The 23480-nt window shown below is 40.9% G+C and overlaps 1 protein-coding gene across 10 annotated transcripts in view; it reads right to left on the minus strand.

The window, feature by feature from the left end:
• Positions 1–24: 24 nt before the first annotated feature.
• Positions 25–23480, minus strand: part of LOC106601861 (nuclear GTPase SLIP-GC) — a 54580-nt gene continuing 31124 nt past the window's right edge. For 3 of the 10 annotated variants that reach the window (XM_045715614.1, XM_045715612.1, XM_045715613.1), the window contains 12 exons: positions 22813–23049; positions 14869–15063; positions 14565–14740; positions 14186–14454; positions 10986–11107; positions 10709–10885; positions 10413–10588; positions 9056–9173; positions 8342–8450; positions 8028–8161; positions 5459–5675; positions 2948–3181 (listed from right to left, as the gene is read on the minus strand). In XM_045715614.1, coding sequence (XP_045571570.1) covers positions 5463–5675; positions 8028–8161; positions 8342–8450; positions 9056–9173; positions 10413–10588; positions 10709–10885; positions 10986–11107; positions 14186–14454; positions 14565–14740; positions 14869–15063; positions 22813–23049 — 1926 coding nt within the window. In that variant the 3' untranslated portion in view covers positions 2948–3181; positions 5459–5462. Of the gene's footprint in view, positions 1056–2947; positions 3182–5458; positions 5676–7282; positions 7378–8027; positions 8162–8341; positions 8451–9055; positions 9174–10412; positions 10589–10708; positions 10886–10985; positions 11108–14185; positions 14455–14564; positions 14741–14868; positions 15064–22812; positions 23050–23480 lie in introns of those variants that run through there. The other 7 variants (XM_045715617.1, XR_006769253.1, XM_045715619.1 and 4 more) reach the window with 7 other exon arrangements.

Consider the following 23480-nt stretch of genomic DNA (forward strand, 5'->3'; position numbering starts at 1 on the left):
GTTGTATTCATGTAAGTGAATAAATTCAGTGGCAGTAATTTTTATTGCGGGAAAAATCATGACATTTCAAACTGAGATAGCGATGACATTGAGTGTTCAGAAATGAATGATCAACAGAAAACACACCATGCTGTTGTAGAGTCCAGTAATATAGTACAGACTAAAGAGATGTATTATTAAGTTACATCTACAATATAAAATGTCATACATTGTTACAAATCACACAAAGATACAGTATCTGTCCATATTCATGTAAAAGGACTACAGTATTTATGTAAAAAATACAAAACAATTCCAGTAGAACCGTGTTAAACATTTCTCAAATCCAGTTCATGGACCAGCACAGAGCTCTTTGTTGCTGACAGGTGACTGGTAAGCGATTCCTCAGGCCTGAGAACGATGGGCTTTCCAGTACAAATTAGTTTGAGAAATATTGCTCTATAACAAAGTTTACATTCTAAGTGACAAAAGTACATCTCTTAACATGGAGTATATAAAAAATACAAGATTAATAACATGCTGATCCAAACGTTTATCATTATCCAGTATATATATATTTTTTTACCTTTATTTAACTAGGCAAGTCAGTTAAGAATAAATTCTTATTTACAATGATGGCCAAACCCGGATGATGCTGGGCCAATTGTGTGCCACCCTATGGGACTCCCAATCACGGCCAGATGTGATATAGCCTGGATTCAAACCAGGGACTGTAGTGACACCTCTTGCACTGAGATGCAGTGCCGTAGACTGCTGCGCCACTTGGGAGCCCAGTAACTCCTACCCATAATCTTTACAATACTAATATTAAACATACAGGCATACAGTAGTACTGCTTGGTTAGTTAGTGGTGCATATCAAATAGGCTATGATAGAGAAGAGAAAATATATTGAGACAAAAAACCTTATTATGATTATCTAATTAGCCTGCAAATCCCAGATTGACTGTGATTTTAGACAGGCTTTTCTAGATCAGGCAGTTGTTGTTGTTGCATTGGTGCTGCTGGGCAGTGTCTCGTAGCACTTCTTCATCTCTTCATATTCCTCAGAGACATCTGCAAAGAAGCATTGACATAAGCTTAAATGTTCACCATGTAACATTTGGTACCAGGTATTTAATTGTGCCTAATTATTTGAGGTACAGTAAGTACCACAAAAGTATTGGTTGCTAGTTTCTTAGTTAATTAAACACCAGATAAGTACCAGCTTAAACTGGGCTGTAGAAAGTATATAGTTTGACAAGTAGTATAGTATGAATCTGGAATTGGGAGTTTTGCCTCTACACAACATGCAGTTAAATGTTTTGTCATGATGTTTATATTCAGCACTCCACCTTATTCCAAACAAGGCCTGACCCGTGTAGTGTATACTGGGACCAGATCTTCAGTGGGTAGGCCATCTCTGTCAAGAACAGTTGAATGTGCAGGCGTTTTTGGGCCTTCCTCACTGATTGGTCCACATAGGTGTCACCTCTGAGGTTAGTCTAGATGAAAACCAAGATACTGGTACTTCCTGTCCCCCTAGGATGAGTGGTGCAGGTTGTGGAGGGTCTCTTGAAAAACATATCCGAATTTCCACAGACTCTTATTCAGTAGCATGTTGTTGGATGTGGCCACTCTTCCAACTGCTTTGTCTCCAAGACCAATGAAGTGTCCTCTTAGATACTGATTAGTGGTCTGGCTTGGGACAGTTCTACAACGTCTACATACCCAGTGTCCAGAGTGGACACTGGATATGCAGGTGGACATGTGAAGGAGAAACAGATATGGTGAGGGGCATAAATGTGCTATCACCCTCTGCCTTCTTCCTGTGGTATAGCTGTGGGGCCAGGCTATTCACCTTGGGCACAGTTCAATGTCAGACAGATGTTGCAGGAGCTTTGCATGATCTACTCCATCAAAGGCATTGGATATGTCAGCAAGTAACTCTCACCATTGTTGGTTTTCTGGAGTCTGTAGCTGTAAGCCAGGAGTGTGTGGCTTTCATAAGGGCAGTAGTAGTGCTGGACTTCGGAAGGTAGGCATACTGATTCGTGCACTCAGAGAGGACTGTTGGCATGAGTTATTTCATGATAAAGCATGAAGTTAAGGCATGAAGTTAGAGAGATGGGCCTTCAATCACTCGTTGTACCTGGGTTTGACACATTGTCAGTCTTCTAGGCAGCAGGAACAGTCCCCTGCCAGTAGGAGGTTTTAACTATGTGTGTGATGATGGACTAGATGTTCTACATGCTCTTTTAGTAGCCAGGCTGGACTGACATAAGGCCCACAAACTCATGTCAGAGTTTGCTTTATCTGGTCAATGCTGCACAGCTCAACCTGCCTTGTAGGCATGGGCAGGGGGAAGGTGTCAAGAGATATGGTGCTTGTCCAAGCCTCAGCAAAGAAGCCATTAAAAACATCAGCCACATTGTCGTTTTCAACTCCCTTGACCTGTATTCTCCCTTCTGATGTTTTCTTTCGTCCCAGTCCTCTGTTGAGTTTTTCCTCTTTGGGTCCTGGATTTAAAAAATGTTGTAGTTTTTCTTTGCTTCCTTGATAAGCATTTGCACTGTGTTTCTGTAGTTTCTCCATTTCATTGTTTTCCTCCATCTGTTGAAAGTCTTCTGTCTTTTCCTGATGCAGCCTTTATTTGTTCAGTCATCCTCAGCTTGTCCAGTGTTGTTTTTTTCTTATTTCTGATTGGCATGCATACATTAAGAGCAGTTTGAATGCAGGAGAACGTCTCCACCTTTGCATCAATGCTCTCCACCTTGTACAGTATATGGCAGACCAGTCGGTACAAGGCCTCCTTTCTTTTTCTGGTTTACCAGACGTCCCTTTTTCCGCGGTACATCGCTTCTCCCTCCTGATGTTGTGTATGGGGAGAAGAGCAGACCTTTGTGATCACTAGAGCCGAGAGGAGCAAGTACAGTCAGTGGGGGTGTTGCAGTGATACGGCACATTTATAATGATCACATCTAGGATGGAGTCCCCTCAAGTCTTGTCTTTGACTACTTGTTTCATGTCTGGATGTGAGTTTGTCAGCATCTTGATGGGCAGGTAATTAAAGTCTCCACACAGGATGATTCTTATTTGGGGAGAGGACATCCTGATCACATCGATGGTGTTTATGAGATAATCCAGTGTTCTGCTGAAGTGTTTTCTCATTTGCCCATGGTGGATGTAAGAGTACTCCCACTACCAGAGTTGAAACTGAGCTGGGGAGTGGTTTAGGATGAAGCTGAAGCCACATACACTCAAACTCTTCTTTCTCTAGGTCAATTCTTCTCTTTGTCTGCGTACTGTGATTCACATACAGTGCCTTCGGAAAGTATTCAGACCCCTTGACTTTTTCCACACTTTGTTACGTTACAGCCTTATTCTAAAATGTTTTAAATAGTTTTTTTTCCCTCATCAACACACAATACCCCATAATGACAAAGCAAAAACAGGTTTTTATAAATATTTGTTAAATTATAAAAAACTGAAATATCACATTTACGTTAGTAATCAGAACCTTTACTCAGTACTTTGTTAAAGCACCTTTGGCAGCGATTACAGCCTTGAGTCTTCTTGGGTATGACGCTACAAGCTTGGCACACCTGTATTTGGGGAGTTTCTCCCATTCTTCTCTGCAGATCTTCTTAAACTCTGTCAGGTTGCATGGGGAGTGTTGCTGCACAGATATTTTCAGGTCTCTCCAGAGATGTTAGATCGGGTTCAAGTCCGGCCTTTGGCTGGGCCACTCAAGAACATTCAGAGACTTGTCCCGAAGCCACTCCTGCGTTGTCTTGGCTGTGTGCTATGGGTCGTTGCCCTGTTGGAAGGTGAGCCTTCACCCCATTCAGAGGTCCTGAGCGCTCTGGAGAAGGTTTTCATCAAGGATCTCTCCGTTCATCTTTCCCTCGATCCTTACTAGTCTCCCAGTTCCTGACGCTGAAAAACATCCCCACAGCATGATGCTGCCACCACCATGCTTCACTATAGGGATGGTGCCACGTTTCCTCCAGACGTGACACTTGGCATTAAGGCCAAAGAGTTCAATCTTGGTTTCATCAGACCAGAGAATCTTGTTTCTCATGGTCTGAAAGTCTTTAGGTGCCTTTTGGCAAACTCCAAGCAGGTTGTCCTGTGCCTTTTACTGAGGAGTGGCTTCCGTCTGGCCACTCTACCATCAAAGCCTGATTGGTGGAGTGCTGCATTGGTTGTCCTTCTGGAAGGTTTTCCCATCTCCACAGAGGAACTCTGGAGCTCTGTCAGAGTGACCATCGGGTTCTTGGTCACCTCCCTGACCAAGGCCCTTCTCCCCCGATTGCTCAGTTTGGCCGGGCGGCCAGCCCTAGGAAGAGTCTTGGTGGTTCTAAACTTCTTCCATTTAAGAATGATGGAAGCCACTGTGTTCTTGGGGACCTTCAATGCTGAAGAAATGTTTTGTTACCCTTCCCCAGATCTGTGCCTCGACACAATCCTGTCACGGCGCTCTATGGACAATTCCTTCGACTTTATGGCTTGGTTTTTGCTTTGAGATGCACTGTTGACTGTGGGACCTTATATAGACAGGTGTGTGCCTTTTCAAATCATGTCCAATCAATTTAATTTACCATAGGTGGACTACCATCAAGTTGTAGAAACAGCTCAAGGATGATCAATGGAAACAGGATGCACCTGAGCTCAATTTTCAATCTCATAGCAAAGGATCTGAATACTTATATAAATAAGGTATTTCTGTTTTTTATTTTTAATACATTTGCAGCAATTTCTAAAAACCTGTTTTCGCTTCATCATTATGGGGTATTGTGTGTATATTGCTGAGGACAAAAATATATTTAATCAATTTTAGAAGGCTGTAACGTAACAAATGTGGAAAAAGTCAAGGGGTCTGAATACTTTCCGAAGGACACGCCCCCTCCTCTCATTCGCTCTCTGGACCTGTCATTTCTGAACAGTTGATAGTCTTGTATGAAAAGAGATTAATCTGGGATATTTTTTTTTAAGAAGAAGTTAAAATGAATCCACTTTGTTGACCATTGAAATCAATGGTCTTGAATTGTTAGAGTTTGGTTGGCTGACTGAACAATTACGCAATAATGCACAAGGGGGTGTGGAATATTGACAGCTACGGACTGTGGCCAATATGGGGTGTCAGGTAGCCTAGTGGTTAGAGCATTGGGCCTGTAACTGAAAGGTTGCTGGATCGAATCCCTGAGCCGACAAAGTAAAAATCTGTCACTCTGCTCCTGAGCAAGGCAGTTAACCCACTGTTCACCGGGCGCTGAAGATGTGGATGTTGATTAAGGCAGCCCACGTACCTCTCTGATTCAGAGGGGTTGGGATAAATGGGGAAGACACATTTCAGTTGAAGGCATTCAGTTGTACAACTGATGAGGTATCCCCCTTTCACATACCAAAACCCATGTGGTGCCTTATTGCTATTATGAACTGGTTATTAACACAAATAGAACAGTAAGCAAGTATGTTGTGTCATACCTGTAGTCTGATATACACACTGTTGAAATGCTTTTTAAGCCAATCAGCATCCAGGACCCAAACTACATGGTTTATAATCCTGTATATGGTTGTTATATACCACAATGGTTTATTCCCTTTACCTGGGACGAGCAAGTTGTCAGGCGTCTTGAGTGACTGGCTCATGGATTCTTGTAGTTCATGCTCCAGCTCCTCCACAATGTGTTTCTGATTTAGGACAGAAAGGTTTTAGGTAACACATTATTTTATTGTACACATAATAGCAGTTCATAAGAACATATCTAAGTCAGTGAAGACTCAGTGAAGAGTCATCATTCAACAATTATATATTGGGGAGATTGGGAATGGCAGCACCAACACACCTGGCATCCTGTGACCAAAAGGTCTTCACACTGGGGCAGTGCCACGTCATATGCATGTAGGTTCCAATATTTCACTGACCAATTAAGACCAAAGCTCACACTTATGGAGTCAACCACTCCCACTCCACCCACTCACTGAGTTGTTAGGTAGCCAGAATACAAGTGGATGTTTTGTATCCAATCTATACTACTAGAAGCCTTCTGTAAACTAATGGGAATAGTTACGGTATGGAATACATATCTTAAAGACTACAAACAAAATACAGATTGGAAAAGAGTCTGGAACAATATCCCAATGTCCTCCTGTTAGAATCATTTGTATGTGTTAGAATAATGACTAAATTGTTCCACTCTGTCATTATAGGATAGGGTGAAATGTTTGAGAATCATGGGAAGATAAAACCAGGATGTGGGTAGATCTGTTAGTATTGTAATACTTTGATGTTATATCCTTTAGTAGGGATGTAAACAGAGTGAAGTTGTAGAGTAGGTAATAGAAAATCATTAGAGGGTTTCAAACCAAGAGGGTCCCAACGGGGGAGGGGAGGTGAAAGCCTTGAAGAATGGGACAACTTTTATGGTTCTTTGTGGTTAGTGGAAAAGTACTGGTTGTTTGAGAAGGGAGTGGTCTAAAGATAGGAATGTGTGTATAAAAGGACTGAGTCCTCATTTTTGACTTTAGAGCTCTCATGAATAAAGATCGTTGAACCTTTTTTATAAAATCTGAGACTTTGCCCAATTATTAGTGAATCAAGGGTCTTACAAACCTTGTTGAATTGGTTAAAGATTAAATGCATTATTGGGATTAAAAATTCCCTTAACACCTCCCGAAATTAGAATAGTCAACTAATACACTACAAATTCATTCACAGATTGTATTTGACTCCACGGAAACGCTCCCAATTTAAACTTGCTCCTATTCTAAATTGTCTGTTGTGTTCTCAAAGAAATATTGGAACCTATATGCATATGATGTGGGACTCCCCCAGTGTGAAAACCTTTTGGTCACAGTTTTCCAGGTCTGAGTCGAGCGTAGTTGGTGCTGCCATCTCCCCAATATATTATTATTGAATGATGACTTTTCATTGACTCTCACAGTACCCCAGAAATGAGTATGGTTGCCTGGACTGACTGCGGCAAAAATAATGTTGGCGACCAGATGGAAACCTCCAAATAAGCTCAGCATAACTCAATAGCTACAACACTTCCTTGACGTCCTTTCACTAGAGCTCTCCATAGCTTGTGTGAACAGCGCCAAGGAAACAACATTAGATACACTCAATAGAGCAGACGAAAATGTAAAAAGCTTATTATGAGTTAATGTAATGTAATCATGTTTGAATGTATCAATTGTATTTTTTATATCTGTATCGAATATTGATGTATGCAGGCTGATTCTATTCATGTGTGCCTTGATCCCACAAACAATTTTACAAACATAAGATGAATTACCCATGATGTTTTGTTTTACACATAGATATGTCCACAACACGAGCCCGTGCGGGGGAGGGAGGGAGGGAGGGAGGAATAGGAATGGGTCGCACCTACTGAGAAGGGGAGATGGGACAGACAGGACAAATAATTCTTGTTTAATGTTTTCTCTAGTGTTTTTTGTTTCTTTATATATGTACTTTTGGAATATTATTGCCTGTCTGCGATCTGAACCCCTCACAGAAAAAACAAACAATAAGAAGTTGGTCGCAAAAGATATCGCCAATTTTGACTTTGTAGCCTATCTAAGGGGAAATCGCTCAGTTCTGCCTCCAGGACAAAACTCATGACAATAATCGTCAACCTGTATTTTTTCCTTTACTTTGCTGGTTCCAGAAACTCCCTTAAAAATGTTTTAGACACCTGCTCTAAAATCCAGGGCATCTCAAGGACAATCAGTGCATTTCAAGGACAATCTTGGAGGCCCACAGGACTGATGGTTTTCATTACTTCCTTCAGACCTGGAAACCTAGTTTAAGGAACTCTCTTGCCAATCAATGATATCAATTGAAAGAAAGGGCCGTTCCTGCAGGCTATTGGAATAGCCATGCTGCTAATGCGGTCTCATATCCTGGACACAAACTCAGAAAATCATAAGAATCAACTCAACAGTATCAACTCCTATACAACTGAACCTCTTACGTGACTAAGGATGCTATAGATGTACCTTCGTATTTGTCACTGAATGGTAAAGGGGGAGGCAAACCTTCATTTCTTTGAGGAGATCCAGCATCTCTTTCTTGGCCTTGTGGAACATTTCTTCCTTAAATGTCTTCAAGTGATTCCTCAGCTCCTTTCGCATACTCTCCAGACTGTCTGTTCCCGTGTACTGTGCCGCCCCTAAAATACAGACAGCACATTTCACAACCAAGGTATGACCTAATTTGCTACTGAAATACTGCTAAGCAAATTGTAGAAAAACATTGTTATCTGAAATGTTATCCCAATCCTAGGTCAAAGTTTCTGTGCGCTATAGATGAATAGTATAGAATATTACTAAATATTAATCTCAACACCTACTTTCATAGCATGGGCGCATTGTGTCACTGATTGACTTTGGGAGAATGTTGTAGATTTCTTTCTTCCTCTCACGGATGTCCCTCTTTAGTTTTGCCTTCAACTTGGTTTCCTTTCAGACAGAAAATATTATTCAACAACATTGCCGTTAACTGTATTTGGATTCTCTTAACTAATAAATATAATAATAATATTAATAATATGAATCATCATAACATCACACTAGAAACATAACTGCAATTTGACAAGCTTTGCTTGATGCTCTGAGGGGAAAGGATCAGATGACAAATTGAGGGCCAATAAATAGACCGTATTCATGCGGTGGCCATTATTCATTGACTAACGTTCATTTTCTGAAGGGGTAGAAAGTGCTCCATTTAAAACACAAAAAATCCCACAAAAGTGTCACCTGTCTATTAGATTAGGTGCTAGCACATTGTCATCATTATCCACCCTAAAAACTCCACGTTTTACTATTTACCACACTAGCGATATTTGGGTAGCACGTTCAAGGTGAATAAGGTCTCTAGGCCAAATGACAGTAGCCTAGCAATCATGCCACTTATTGCCACTCCTTTTCATGCTAAACAAATGTTTGGCATGATGAAGGAGTTCACATGATAGCACAAAATCTGTGAGCAGGCTAAAATGAAAGCAGTGTTTGCTGTAATTAAATCTTTCCAGTAGTTTTGAGCGAATACAAATATCACACCCTACCTCTGTCTTGAGGAATGTCAGATGCAATGACACTTCTGGGTGCTCCTCAACCAAGCTGTTTGTGTCAAGGGTGAAGTTATCAATCAAATCATTGATTGAGCTGCCCTTGCCTTGATTTCTGAAATAAAGTATGTTTTAATTACAACTATAAGGGACCTACATGTATTCAATCAAAGCCAGTAACCGTGCTGTGAAAAAGAATGTTTGGAATCAAAACCAACAAAGCAAGAGTTCCCATTTCTGTATTGTGTGAAACCAAAATAGACCAATTGTACTGTTTATTGATTTAATAATGTTGTTTGAATTCAGAGTTATGTTGATATTATAAATAGGAAAATAACTGACACATCTGAGCTTGCTTGTTGCATGTGTGTGGGAACAATTTAATGCTATCTTCAAAGAAAATAAAAACTTGCACAATGCTCATGCCAGTATCACTGTTGAGAAGGGTGCAACTGCAGCCCGCAATTCAGGGGCGTTCCTGCATCTGCAGGAACCCTTCTTTATACTTCTATTGGTCCATTTTTAAGCGAGGACTCTGGTACACATGCGGGAGGCGGGGGCACTCCAATACAGTAGGTGGCGGTAATGCACCACAACGTTGGATGCGAACCGCCGATAAACACAGAAGAAGAAGGGGCGGGGGCAACTAGCACACCAGTAGACTGTGTCCTTTGCCCCAGCCTGTCGGGCATGGTTTTCTCTGGTACACAGCAGGCGGAAGACAGTGGTGACACTGTGTGCTAGCTAGCTAACTATCATGCTAGCACATGGTGTTGCTAACTAGCAAGCATACAGTGTCTCCCAAGCCTCCGGTAGACAGTGTCCTTCGCCCCCACCTGTCGGGCACTGTTTTGCCGCAGTTCTATTAACGATGTTGAATGCAGATGTTCGGCAGGTGGGAGCGAAGGACACTAACTACCAGTTGCCCCTGCCTTCCGCTAACTAGGACTCTGGTAAACGGGAGGCTGGGGCAAAAAAAACGCTGATAATACTTTCATTTCCGTTTTAACTCACATTCAAAAGTGTCGCACAAGCATGAAGATGTCGTGCTCGAGGGGGGGCGTTCATGCAGGAAGCAATGGGATGCTCGGGGGGGGGGGATGTTCCTGCAAATGCAAGAACGCCTTGAATTGCCGGCTGAAGTTGCACACTATTGTCACTTTTACGCTTCTCGGAGACCAATAAGAGTAAGTAAGTAGCCTTATCTGAGCAAGAACGCCCAATAGCCCCAGAGAACAATACATAAGCCTAAGCGTAATGAACAAAATAGATACTGGCAAGAACATTGTGTTAGTTTTTATTTTCTTTGTTGATCTTATAACTGCTGATATTATAATAATAAAAGATGACTCACGGGAAATATTTCTTGAACGTTTCATTGCTGAGATCTCTCATACATGAGGCCAAACTGTCATTAAGGTTTATTTCCATTTGCCTTTTCTTTCCCTTTTTTCTGATTGGTTTGTAAACTCCGTTATTCTTGCATAAGGACTTCAATACCTTATGATACCCTCTGCCATTTCTTCCCTTCTAGAAACAAAATGTAAAACATATTAATGTATTTTTACAGCACACAGCACCAATTATTTTCTAACAACTTAATCTGTTATGAGTACTCATATCTTCAATATGTGTACATTTGTGACTTACTGGTTCTATCACTTTATCCTTGGCAATTTTCTCACATGTTTCTACTGACTGTCGAACTCCTTCTGAGAGGCATCGTTCAAAAGCTTCATAAGCCTCATCCATAGATTGACCAATGGTTTCGAGCCCCTCTTTCAGGTTATTTTCCAGAACCTGGCACACCTCTTTTTTTCTGTCTGTCTGAAATCCAAACTCAAAGCTATTAATATACAACAGTTATTTACACAAAATAAGTATATAAACTGGAAGAAATGATTTTGTTCTGCTGGAAGTACAATACCATGTCGCTGCTTTTGGCTCCTTGTATCAGAGAGAGTATCCCATAGGCTCCAGAAACATAATCTGAAGTCTTTGTGCGACGATCATTGAGATTTCTAAGAAATTCCTGAAGTTTGGGTATTTCTGAAACATGTTAATTTAAAGAGAGGTTTGAAACAATGTATGTATTAGTGGAGCAATTGTGGTCTGCATGACGACACCGATGAACACTCTTGGCTGAACATGTTTTGTATTGAAGGGTACCTAAACTGTGCTATCTAGAACCCTAAAGGGGTTCTTCGGTTGTCCCCATTGGAGAACCCTTTCAAGAACCATTTTTAGTTCCAGGTAGAACCCTTTTCTTTCAGGTAGGCGCACATCAAGTTATTTCAAATGAAATGAGGTCCATATAAAAGTCAGAGGATGCAAGCGCTAATGACTTTACCATAGAACGTTGGGCAACAATGTGTGTTGGGAACTTCATCTTGGAGGGGAGCGACATGACGTCAGGGTATGAAACAACGCTTAATGTAATAACACTGCTTAACTTTAAGATTTTTTTAAAGTAATAAAACCAGTTAATGTAATAACTTTTTTAAGTTATTACATTAACCAGTGGTTATTATATTAACTGGTAACAACTTTTTTATGAATAATGTAATATCTTCAACTGATCATGTAATAACGTACCAAAATAGTTTTTATGTACTACTTCCCTCATTTTGATGCACATACCACCACCCACTGCCAAATACAACACAGACAGACTCACATACAGGAATACTCTTACATAGACACACTCACAAGCACACATTGAAATATACACACTGTTACGGATACAAGTATCCTGTATGTATCCTGTGTTTCGTTTCTCTCCTTCTCCCCTCACAGGTGACAAACATCACTCCCCAATCAGTTTCCAAACAGAAGACACCTACTCCTCTTCCCTCACCCAATCACAGCCCCTTTCCCTTGGTTTAAAAACCCCAGTCAGTTGCTCTCTCTCCAGCTCATTCTCACTCTGTGATCAATCTTAGTGTTCATTCTCTCAATCTCTCTGTGTTCAATCTCTCTCTGTGTCCCTAGCTCTACATCTCTGTATTGATCTCTTTTGTTTTGCAACTACATGTCACTTTGTCCATCCCATCTGTGTGTATTGTTTTGTTGTTTGACTGTTTGTTTGGTGGGAAAAGGGGGTACCAAGACAAGTCGCCCATGGGCATACATTACCCGTAGGAATACTTTGTCTAAGTACCCTAGTTAGAACTGGGCGGACCACCCACTGTATTTTTGGTTAGTTAGCTAGCTGTTCTTGAGGTAGGCTAGTCTAGCTTAGGGGTGTTTTGGATTATTGTTTCTTTGCTTGGGTCCAGCTCAGCCCCTTTTCTCACACCCCATTACCGTGTGTTTAGCAATAAACCTTTAGAGTTTGACGGTAAACTTAAGTTGTCTGTGGTTTTTGGTTCTCACTGTTCTTTATCACTATTATAATTTGCATGATTTATGTTACGGGTCTCATATCCATCCCCCCTAGACTGCTGGGCCAAAGGGATTCGTAACACACACATGCACTGACATAGACACGCACACACGCAAAACAAAGTAATTGAATACTCATACCTAGAGACACGCAAGTGTGGCTCACCAAACTTCTAAACCACATTGAAATGTAGACACGCACACAAACACTATGGTAACACTTTACTTGATTATAGATAGGCATTCTTGGAATCTTCACGAAACCATTCATTACATCATTGGAATGCAATTTTCTAAATAAAAGTCGCTACAGAACTAGGTCTGTCAAATAATTTTATAAAATCGTTGAGTTAATTGCGTTTATAGAAATTGTTCAAATTTGACCCTAATTAAAGATGTTCCAATTTCAAAACATTTTTTTTCTTTATTTAACTAGGCAAGTCAGTTAATTACTGATCTACAATATTTCCATCTGTTCCACTAGCTAAGTCAATAATATGGATTTTTGGTTAAGTTGGAGACGTGAATCCAACATATCCATTGTTGACAAACTCAAATTACATTTGAAATCAACCAAAGCTTGAAATACTATAGGCCTATATGTTGTCTATTGGTTTTAATCCTGGGTTATATTGAAACAATAGCTGTTGATAACCATTTGAAAATGCTATATAGTCTTAAATAGCATAGTTGATGACATATGATTACATTGATCAAATATGATCACATTTAAGGGTGCGTTCGTAAATTCACTCTGGCTATCTACTCCAATTTCAGAGCCCTCTCGTCTGAGTGTGCCAGAGCGCAGAATAACTGATACATTTACGAACGCTCAACACCCATTGAATATGGGCGGTCAGTAAACGTCGGCAAAAAAACGTAATTCAATTGTTGCCAGCAGTACAGTTACAGTCACCAACGCTCTGAATAACATGAAATCACCCTAACCAGCTCTGCTAGGGCGAGTAAAATGGTCAGAGTGAGATTTTCTCTCATTTGTGTCTGGAAGTAGCTAGCAAGCTAGCCAACATTAGCCAGTTAGCTTGGGTGCTTGACCCGCCGTTGTGAGGTCAGAACGCTCGGATCAACCCTACTCCTCGGCCAGAGCATCCAATGTGCTCTCTGAATGCTCCAAGCGCAAAATGCTCTGAATTTATGAACGGACAATCTGACGCTTAGAATTTACGAACAAGTTGCTCTGTTGAATCTAGCCTTTGGAATAACTTTAAATAAAATGTAAAAAATGAGCAACAATTAACTTATTTAGTTTTAAATGTGTTGAGATCCCTCAACAAACATTCTCTTGATAGCACAGTGATTATAGTCAGTGACAAATATCAAAACTGGGCTTGGTTAAAACCCGGGATGGGAGAACAAAGGGATAGATGTAGATAGATCAACTTTCCAGTAGGAAGTGCTGACCAGCATGTTGTTTGTTCTAATAGTGGATATAATGTTAAAGATCTGACGTTGTTTCAAAGGTACAAATTCAACATATTTTATACAAGGTTTGTCTACGTTGAAAATAGGTTAACATGATGACATAACCCTGTGGTTGAAATTTCACCCTCACCTTTTTGCAATTCCAATGTATTTTACACATAGATTACAGTTCACAGTAAGTTAACAAATTACGTTGAAACAGCATTGATTCAACCAGTTTGTGCCCAGTGTGATATGTCTTAGTGCAGTTGCCTCTGTAGCAGATTAATGGAAGACGGTAGACCTCCTACACTACTGTACCTGTGTCTTCTGGCTGTAAAACACTGTTCTTCCGGTATTCCTTGGAACTCACAGTAAACACTTGGAAAAAGTCCTTGTCAATGTTGAAATGTTCCTGAAAGGTTGGTGATTGAAAGTAAGAGCATAAATAAAATAAATAAGGATTTTTTTCTAGGCATGAAATAATGGCACTGTAATTTACCTTGATTTTTGGTTGCTTGTTGAATTTCTCTTCCACCTTTTTCTTGGCAACCTTATTTCTGCTCAATATACTGTCACGTTCTTTGTTCCTAAAATGAGATTATGCTTGTGTCTGTCAACATGAATTCTGAGTCAACATTTATTCAAGCTGTAAAAATGATAGTTGGTGTAATGTTAACAAAAGTGATCTTAATATTACATGTCATCATCCACACAGATGTTGTCTGTTTTTGTGCAGATGAAACTGATGCTTCGACATTGTCCACCGTGTCCCAAGTAGCTGACACTTCTGTCTAAGATCTCCCAAGCTTCCTTCTCTGACACTGGTCGATTAATTTCACTCACAATCCACACGGTGGTGCATCTTCCAACAACCTGAAGAAGTATTACATTTTTTTTGCATCTCAACTTCAAGTGTGTATGTAAATTGCAGGGTTAGGTAAATTCATTTGTTTGTAGTTGTAAATGCAGTGTAGGAGATGATAATACATTATTATAATTACCGATTTCCACATCTCATCTCTACTCTTGTTGCAGTCTCCATTGCCTGGAAGATCAATCAGCACAATGTGCTCCAGAAGGTCTTTGACATTTGGTATCTTGATGGTCACAGACTTCACAAGCGGCCAATATTGTTGTTCGTTACTCGGTATGTCACTCCGTAAGTAGCACCAAAGTTCTCTAGAGAGTTCTTCTGCCTAAAATGTTTATTAAATTCCGGATTATTTTCAAAGCAAAACATGGCATATACAGTGCCTTTGGAAAGTATTCAGACCCCTTGACTTTTTAAACAACAAAAAAATACGTTACACAGACTTGTTCTAAAAATTAATCTTCATTAATCTACACACAACACCCCATAATGACAAAGCAAAAACAGATTTTTTGAAATTTGTGTATTAAACATAAACTGAAAAACATTATTTACATACGTATTCAGACCTTTCGCTATGAGACTCGAAACTGAGCTCAGGTCCATCCTGTTTCCATTGATCATCCTTGACAACAACTTGATTGGAGGCCACCTCTGGTATATTGAATTGAATGGACATGCTTTTGGAAAGGCACACACTTGTCTATATAACGTCCGACAGCTGAGAGTGCTTGTCAGAGCAAAAAACAAGCCATGAGGTTGAAGGAATTGTCCTTAGAGCTCCGAGACAGGATTGTGTCGAGGCACAGATCTGGGGAAGGGTACCAAAAATTGAAAATTACCAAGAACCTGATGGCCACTCTGACAGAGCTCCTCTGTGGAGATGGGAGAACTGTCCAGAAGGACAACCATCTCTGCTGCACTCCACCAATCAGGCCTTTATGGTCGAGTGGCCAGACGGAAGCCCCTCCTCAGTAAAAGGCACATGACAGTCTGCTTCGAGTTTGCCAAAAGGCACCTAAAGTCTCTCAGACCATGAGAAACAAGATTCTCTGGTCTGATGAAACCAAGATTGAACTCTTTGGCCTGAATGCCAAGTGTCACGTCTGGAAGAAACCAGGCACCATCCCTACGGTGCAGCATGGTGGTGGCAGCATCATGGTGTGGGGATGTTTTTCAGCGGCAGGGACTGGGAGACTAATCAGGATCGAGGAAAAATGAAAGGAGCAAAGTACAGAGCGATCCTTGGTGAAAACCTGCTCCAGAGCGCTCAGGACCTCAGACTGGGGGCAAAGGTTCACCTTCCAACGGGACAATGACCCTAAGCACACAGCCAAGACAACGCAGGAGTGGCTTCAGGACAAGTCTCTGAATGTCCTTGAGTGGCCCAGCCAGAGCCCGGACTTGAACCTGATTGAACATCTCCGGAGAGACCTGAAAATAGCTGTGCAGCAACGCTCCCCATCCAACCTGACAGAGCTTGAGAAGATCTGCAGAGAAGAATGGGAGAAACTCCCCAAATACAGGTGTGCGAAGCTTGTAGCGTCCTACCCAAGAAGACTTGAGGCTGTAATCGCTACCAAAGGTGCTTAAACAAAGTACTGAGCAAAGGGTCTGAATACTTATCTAAATGTGATATTTACGTTTTTTTTTTATTCAATTTGCAAAAATTTCTAAAAACCTGTTTTTGCTTTGTGATTATGGGATATTGTGTGTAGATTGACGAGGGGGAAAAACTATTTCATCCATTTTAGAATAAGGCTGTAACGTAACAAAATGTAAAAAAAATCAAGGGTCTGAATACTTTGCAAATGCACTATACATTTGTATAGACTACACCTAATATAGCATAGAATAAGTATTTGAATTTAATTGAATTTCACTGAATTAAATTCTATTTCCTTTAGTTCAAATTCAAATTGCAATTCTGTATCCCTTTTAATTCTTAACTAATTACTACTTCAATTCAAATTCAAGAATAGAATTGTAATTTACAGTTTGAGGTATTCTCAATTAAATTCTGAATTGAGCCTAACCCTGACCTCCACTGGTCCTAGGGCCCTTGTTAAGGTCAACATGAACTTTACCCAGTACCAGGACATTTTAAGCAAAAACCTGGTTTCCTCTGCCAGGAAGCTGAAACTTGGCCGCAAATGGATCTTTCAGCAAAACAATATCCCCAAACACTCATTAAAATCCACAAAGAAATGGATAATTGGCCACAAAATCAACATACAGTTGAAGTCGGAAGTTTACATACACTTAGGTTGAAGTCATTAAAACTCGTTTTTCAACCACTCCACAAGACACAAATGTCTTGTTAACAGACTATAGTTTTGGCAAGTCGGTTAGGACATCTACTTTGTGCATGACACAAGTAATTTTTCCAACAATTGTTTACAGACAGATTATTTCACTTATAATTCACTGTATCACAATTCCAGTGGGTCAGAAGTTTACATACACTAAGTTGACTGTGCCTTTAGACAGCTTGGAAAATTCCAGAAAATGATGTCATGGCTTTAGAAGCTTCTGATAGGCTAATTGACATCGTTTGAGTCAATTGGAGGTGTACCTGCGGATGTATTTCAAGGCCTAACTTCAAACTCAGTGTCTCTTTGCTTGACATCATGGGAAAATCAAAACAAATCAGCCAAGGCCTCGGGAAAAAAAATGGAAACCTCTACAAGTCTGGTTCATCCCTGGAAGCAATAACCAAATGCCTGAAGGTATTGTCTGGTTCATCCCGTCAGTAGAGGATGGCTGGTTATTCTTTAAAAGTGCCTTCCTCACCATCTTAAATAAGCATGCCCCATTCAAAAAATGTAGAACTAGGAATAGATATAGTCCTTGGTTCACTCCAGACCTGTCTGCCCTTGACCAGCACAAAAACATCCTATGGCGTTCTGCATTAGCATCGTGATATGCAACTTTTCAGGGAAGTAAGGAGCAGTAAGGAAAGCTAAGGCTAGCTAATTCAAACAGAAATGTGCATCCTGTAGTACAAACTCAGTTCTGGGACACTGTAAAGTCCATGGAGAATAAGAGCACCTCCTCCCAGCTGCCCACTGCTCTGAGGCTAGGAAACACTGTTACCACCAATAAATACACTAAAATTGAGAATTTCAATAAGCATTTCTCAACGGCTGGCCATGCTTTCCACCTGGCTACCCCTACCCTGGTCAACTTCCCGGCACCCTCCACAGCAACCCGCCCAAGCCCCCACCATTTCTCCTTCACCCAAATCCAGATAGCTGATGTTCTGAAAGAGCTGCAAAATCTGGACCCCTACAAATCAGCCGGGCTAGACAATCTGGAGCCTTTCTTTCTAAAATTATCTGCCAAAATTGTTGCAACCCCTATTACTAGCCTGTTCAACCTCTCTTTCTGAGATTCCCAAAGATTGGAAAGCTGCCGCGGTCATCCCCCTCTTCAAAGGGGGTGACACTTCTAGACCCAAACTGCTACAGACCTATATCTATCCTACCCTGTCTTTCTAAGGTCTTCGAAAGCCAAGTTAACAAACAGATTACCGACCATTTCGAATCCCACCGTACCTTCTCCGCTATGCAATCTTGTTTCAGAGCTGGTAATGGGTGCACCTCAGCCACGCTCAAGGTCCTAAACGATATCATAACCGCCATCGATAAGAGACATTACTGTGCAGCCGTATTCATCGACCTGGCCAAGGCTTTCGACTCTTGTCAATCACCACATTCTTATTGGCAGACTCGACAGCCTTGGTTTCTCAAATGATTGCCTCGCCTGGTTCACCAACTACTTCTCTGATAGAGTTCAGTGTGTCAAATCAGAGGGCCTGCTGTCCGGACCTCTGGCAGTCTCTATGGGGGTGCCACAGGGTTCAATTCGCGGGCCGACTCTCTTCTCTGTATACATCAATGATGTCGCTCTTGCTGCTGGTGATTCTCTGATCCACCTCTACGCAGACGACACCATTCTGTATACTTCTGGCCCTTCTTTGGACACTGTGTTAACTAACCTCCAGACGAGCTTCAATGCCATACAACTCTCCTTCCGTGGCCTCCAACTGCTCTTAAATGCAAGTAAAACTAAATGCATGCTATTCAATCAATCACTGCCCGCATCTGCCCGCCCATCCAGCATCACTACTCTGGACGGCTCTGACTTAGAATACATGGACAACTACAAATACCTAGGTGTCTGGTTAGACTGTAAACTCTCCTTCCAGACTCACATTAAGCATCTCCAATCCAAAATTAAATCTAGAATCGGCTTCCTACATCGCAACAAAGCATCCTTCACTCATGCTGCTGTCATGACTGTCCTGATCAGGTCAGGGTACAGGAGACCACCACCCTACAGATTATCTCCCAAAATCCCAACAGAGGAGGAGAGATCTAGGGGTCTGAAGATGTGGGGGTTTTATGACCCCTCACACCATAATAAACCTTAGGTCACAGAGAAATTCCTTTGTCCTCACAATGGAATTCTGGCCTCAGAACCTTAAACATGCAATAAAGGGACTTTGGAACAATGGTTTCCGTCAGCCACAATGGTGGTCATGACGTTGTGTGGAAAATATCAAAATCAAAGAGAATGTTTTGGTAAAGATGAGATGTGAAGGTAGTGTCTAAAATAGGATTTTAGTCAAAATCTAGGCCTTGCCCCTTAACTTGGTCCGCCCAGAGAATTGCCCTAAAGGCGGTTACGCCCACTTCTGACCCTAGGGTATAAGACAGGAGAGTGAAGAATTAACATAGGAGACTAAGTGACCCCAAGCTGCAGCGAAGGTCTAACAAAGTCAACGAACCCCAAAACGAAACACAAGGTTGAAGACAAAGAAATCTTTTTCTACACGAGCTACGGACGAGTAGCTGTGTCTAAGCGGGTGAATTCAAGCCGAACCACACTCTCCATTGAATCGTGGTATATACACCGTTCGAGTCCGAAGCTGTGAGCTCTGAGCTACAGAGCTGTCTGTCCTCAGAAGACCCCTTTCAGATCAAGGGCGAGGGATCAGACCACTTAGCCAAGAAGGACACTGACATCGTGAGGACAACCAGAGAGTTGCGCCGGAGAAGTGCGTCATTGAGAAGCCTAAACAACACACGCGGAGCTTCCCACCTGAGACCTCCAACACGTAATTACATCATTATATTCTGACCCATAAGAGTGGCAGTTCGGTGCAAGGCTAGGTTTAAATAAGCATGGCTGACAAATGAACCCAAATGTATATTTCTCTTGTGTACTTTCTTGATTTCTCTCTCTTTTAAATCCCCATTTTGGGTAACACGCGCCATAGTGTGTTGGCCCGTTATACTAAGTCCTAATCAATATCTAGACTGTGTTTTGTGTATGTGTATTTTTATCATCATTTTAGCTTGCTAGTAAATAAATAATCAACTAAGATCGGTGTGGTAAACTCATTGGTGAAGCCCGGGTCCGTGCAGATTCCCGGATTATGCGACGTTCAGAATGAGACTGTAGAGGAAATTGATTAATTTAGCGACTGTTGTAAAATCGATATTCTGATATCCTTTGAGTTAATTTGGGAAATAGAAACTCAATCAAAATACTGTTCCCATGGTGCCCCAGGTTGATGAGTTAATAATTGCTTGATTCATCGCTTAATTCATTTAATCACGCAATTATAAACCGTTAATCATTCGATGAGCAACAGTCGTCACATTAACTAATACAACGTCACGACACTGCCAAACATACCCTCGTAAAACTGACCATCCTACCGATCCTCGACTTCGGCGATGTCATCTATAAAAAAGTCTCCAACACTCTACTCAACAAATTGGATGCAGTCTATCACAGTGCCATCCGTTTTGTCACCAAAGCCCCATATACTACCCACCACTGCGAACTGTACGCTCTCGTTGGTTGGCCCTCGCTTCATACTCGTTGCCAAACTCACTGGCTACAGGTTATCTACAAGTCTCTGCTAGGTAAAGCCCCGCCTTATCTCAGCTCACTGGTCACCATAGCAGCACCCACTCGTAGCACGCGCTCCAGCAGGTATATCTCACTGGTCACCCCCAAAGCCAATTTCTCCTTTGGTCGCCTTTCCTTCCAGTTCTCTGCTGCCAGTGACTGGAACGAACTGCAAAAATCGCTGAAGCTGGAGACTCATATCTCCCTCACTAGCTTTAAGCACAAGCTGTCAGAGCAACTCACAGATCACTGCACCTGTACATAGCCCATCTGTAAACAGCCCATCTATCTACCTCATCCCCATACTGTATTTATTTGATCTTGCTCCTTTGCACCCCAGTATCTCTCCTTGCACATTCACCTTCTGCACATCTACCATTCCAGTGTTCAATTGCCATATTGTAATTACTTTGCCACCATGGCCTATTTATTGCCTTAACTCCCTTATCTTACCTCATTTGCACTCACTGTATATAGACTTTTTGTTTTATTTTTTTCTACTGTATTATTGATTGTATGTTTTGTTTATTCCATGTGTAACTCTGTGTTGTTGTATGTGTCGAATTGCTATGCTTTATCTTGGCCAGGTCGCAGTTGCAAATGAGAACTTGTTCTCAACTAGCCTACCTGGTTAAATAAAGGTTAAATAAAAAAATAAAAAGTACCACGTTCATCTGTACAAACAATAGTACACAAGTATAAAACCCATGGGAGCACGTATCCGTCATATCGCTCAGGAAGGAGATGCGTTCTGTCTCCTAGAGATGAATGTACTTTGGTGCGAAAAGTGCAAATCAATCCCAGAACAACAGCAAAGGACCTTGTGAAGATGTTGGAGGAAACAGGTACAAAAGTATCTATATCCACAGTAAAACGAGGCCTATATCGACATAACCTGAAAGGCCGGTCAGCAAGGAAGAAGCCACTGCTCCAAAACCGCTGGTCTGATTTAACAAAAATAAAACTGTTTGGCCATAATGATCATCGTTATGTTTGGAGGAAAAAGGGAGAGGCTTGCAAGCCGAAGAACACCATCCCAACCGTGAAGCACGGGGGTGGCAGCATCATGTTGTGGAGGTGCTTTGCTGCAGGAGGGACTGGTGCACTTCACAAAATAGATGGCATCATGAGGCAGGAAAATTATCTGGATATATTGAAGCAACATCTCAAGACGTCAGTCAGGAAGTTAAAGCAAATGGGTCTTCCAAATGGACAATGACCCCAAGCATACTTCCAAAGTTGTGGCAAAATGGCTTAAGGACAACAAAGTCAAGGTATTAGAGTGGCCATTGCAAAGCCCTGACCTCTATCCTATAGAACATTTGTGGGCAGAACTGAAAAACCTGACTCAGTTACACCAGCTCTATCAGGAGGAATGGGCCATAATTCACCTAACTTATTGTGGGAAGGATGTGGATGGCTACCTGAAACGTTTGACCCAAGTTAAACAATTTAAAAGGCAATGCTACCAAATACTAATTGAGTGTATGTAAACTTCTGACCCACTGGGAATGTGATGAAATAAATAAAAGCTGAAATAAATCATTCTCTCTACTATTATTCTGACATTTCACATTCTTAAAATAAAGTGGTGATCCTATCTGACCTAAGACAGGGAATTTTTACTAGGATTAAATGTCAGGAATTGTGGAAAAACTGAGTTAAAATGTATTTGGCTAAGGTGTATGTAAACTTCCGACTTCAACTGTACTTCGCAGACAAAAAATATCAAGGATTTGAAAGAATTGGTCTATGAACCCTCCCAATGTGTTCTCCAATTCATAAAACATTTAAGAAAAAACATTTCTCTGAGCAATTATATTAGTATAAAATAATATAATTTCCCAATTCGTTTGAGCATACAATATATCTCAGTATTTGAATAATTTATTTTATAGTCATTTTTGCCCATCTTTATCAAGGGTGTCAATAATTTCAGACCCCAGAGTATACTAATGTTCTTGTACCAGCGATATGCTAACAAAAATGTGTGCTAAGCCTAATTTTACAGCGCAGGAAAGTGCAACAAGTCCTTTCGGGAAGACTGGTCACAAGCTGGTACCTGTGACAAAATAACTTTTAAGGCATTTTGTATTATCTTCCTTGCAAAGATATATGGTTTTATATAATTACAATCTAATATACCTACCTGAGATGTTTTAAATTCTTTCTTTTTTCCTGAGAGAAACTCTGGAATTGATTTAAAGTGCCTGCTGTCCATCAGATTGTTCACAGATGCCTCATTTCCATCTTCTCTGTACAATGCATAGATCTTATCAGCATCATCATATTCATCTGTGTCGCCATCACTGTCCTCCTTCTCGTCATCATTTCCCTCTTCTGATTTTCTCTCTGCTAAGATGGACTGAAGCTCCTCTTCCCATTCCTAGTGAATATAAGTCAAATACATGAACAAATGCTTTCTTCACAAAAGCTATATCCAAGACGTGAATATGTCCCTTCATGTCTAGAAAATCTAAAATACACAGGGAATTCATTGGGAGAAAAACAAAAACACTTTGAACATTATGTTTAACCTATAAAATGGCATGTTTAAAGACCCAGGATAGAAATCTTGATATCAAATCATTATCCATAACAAATCATTTTTGTGTAATTGTTTTCAAATAAATTAGTAAAATTAAACAAAAATAGTCATTTTTTGGAGAGGGAGAATAGACTCAACATCAGAGCCAAGTAAGGATATTGAGGGGCAGTATAGTCTCTCTTGACTGACTGTTACATTAATGCAATGTATGTCATCATATCAAGCTCAGGGTGAGATAGGGGAGAGAAAATCTTTAGGTATGGTGGTTT

Source organism: Salmo salar, chromosome ssa03 (genome assembly GCF_905237065.1).
Source record: "Salmo salar chromosome ssa03, Ssal_v3.1, whole genome shotgun sequence".
In the NCBI taxonomy this organism is placed as follows: Eukaryota; Metazoa; Chordata; class Actinopteri; order Salmoniformes; family Salmonidae; genus Salmo; species Salmo salar.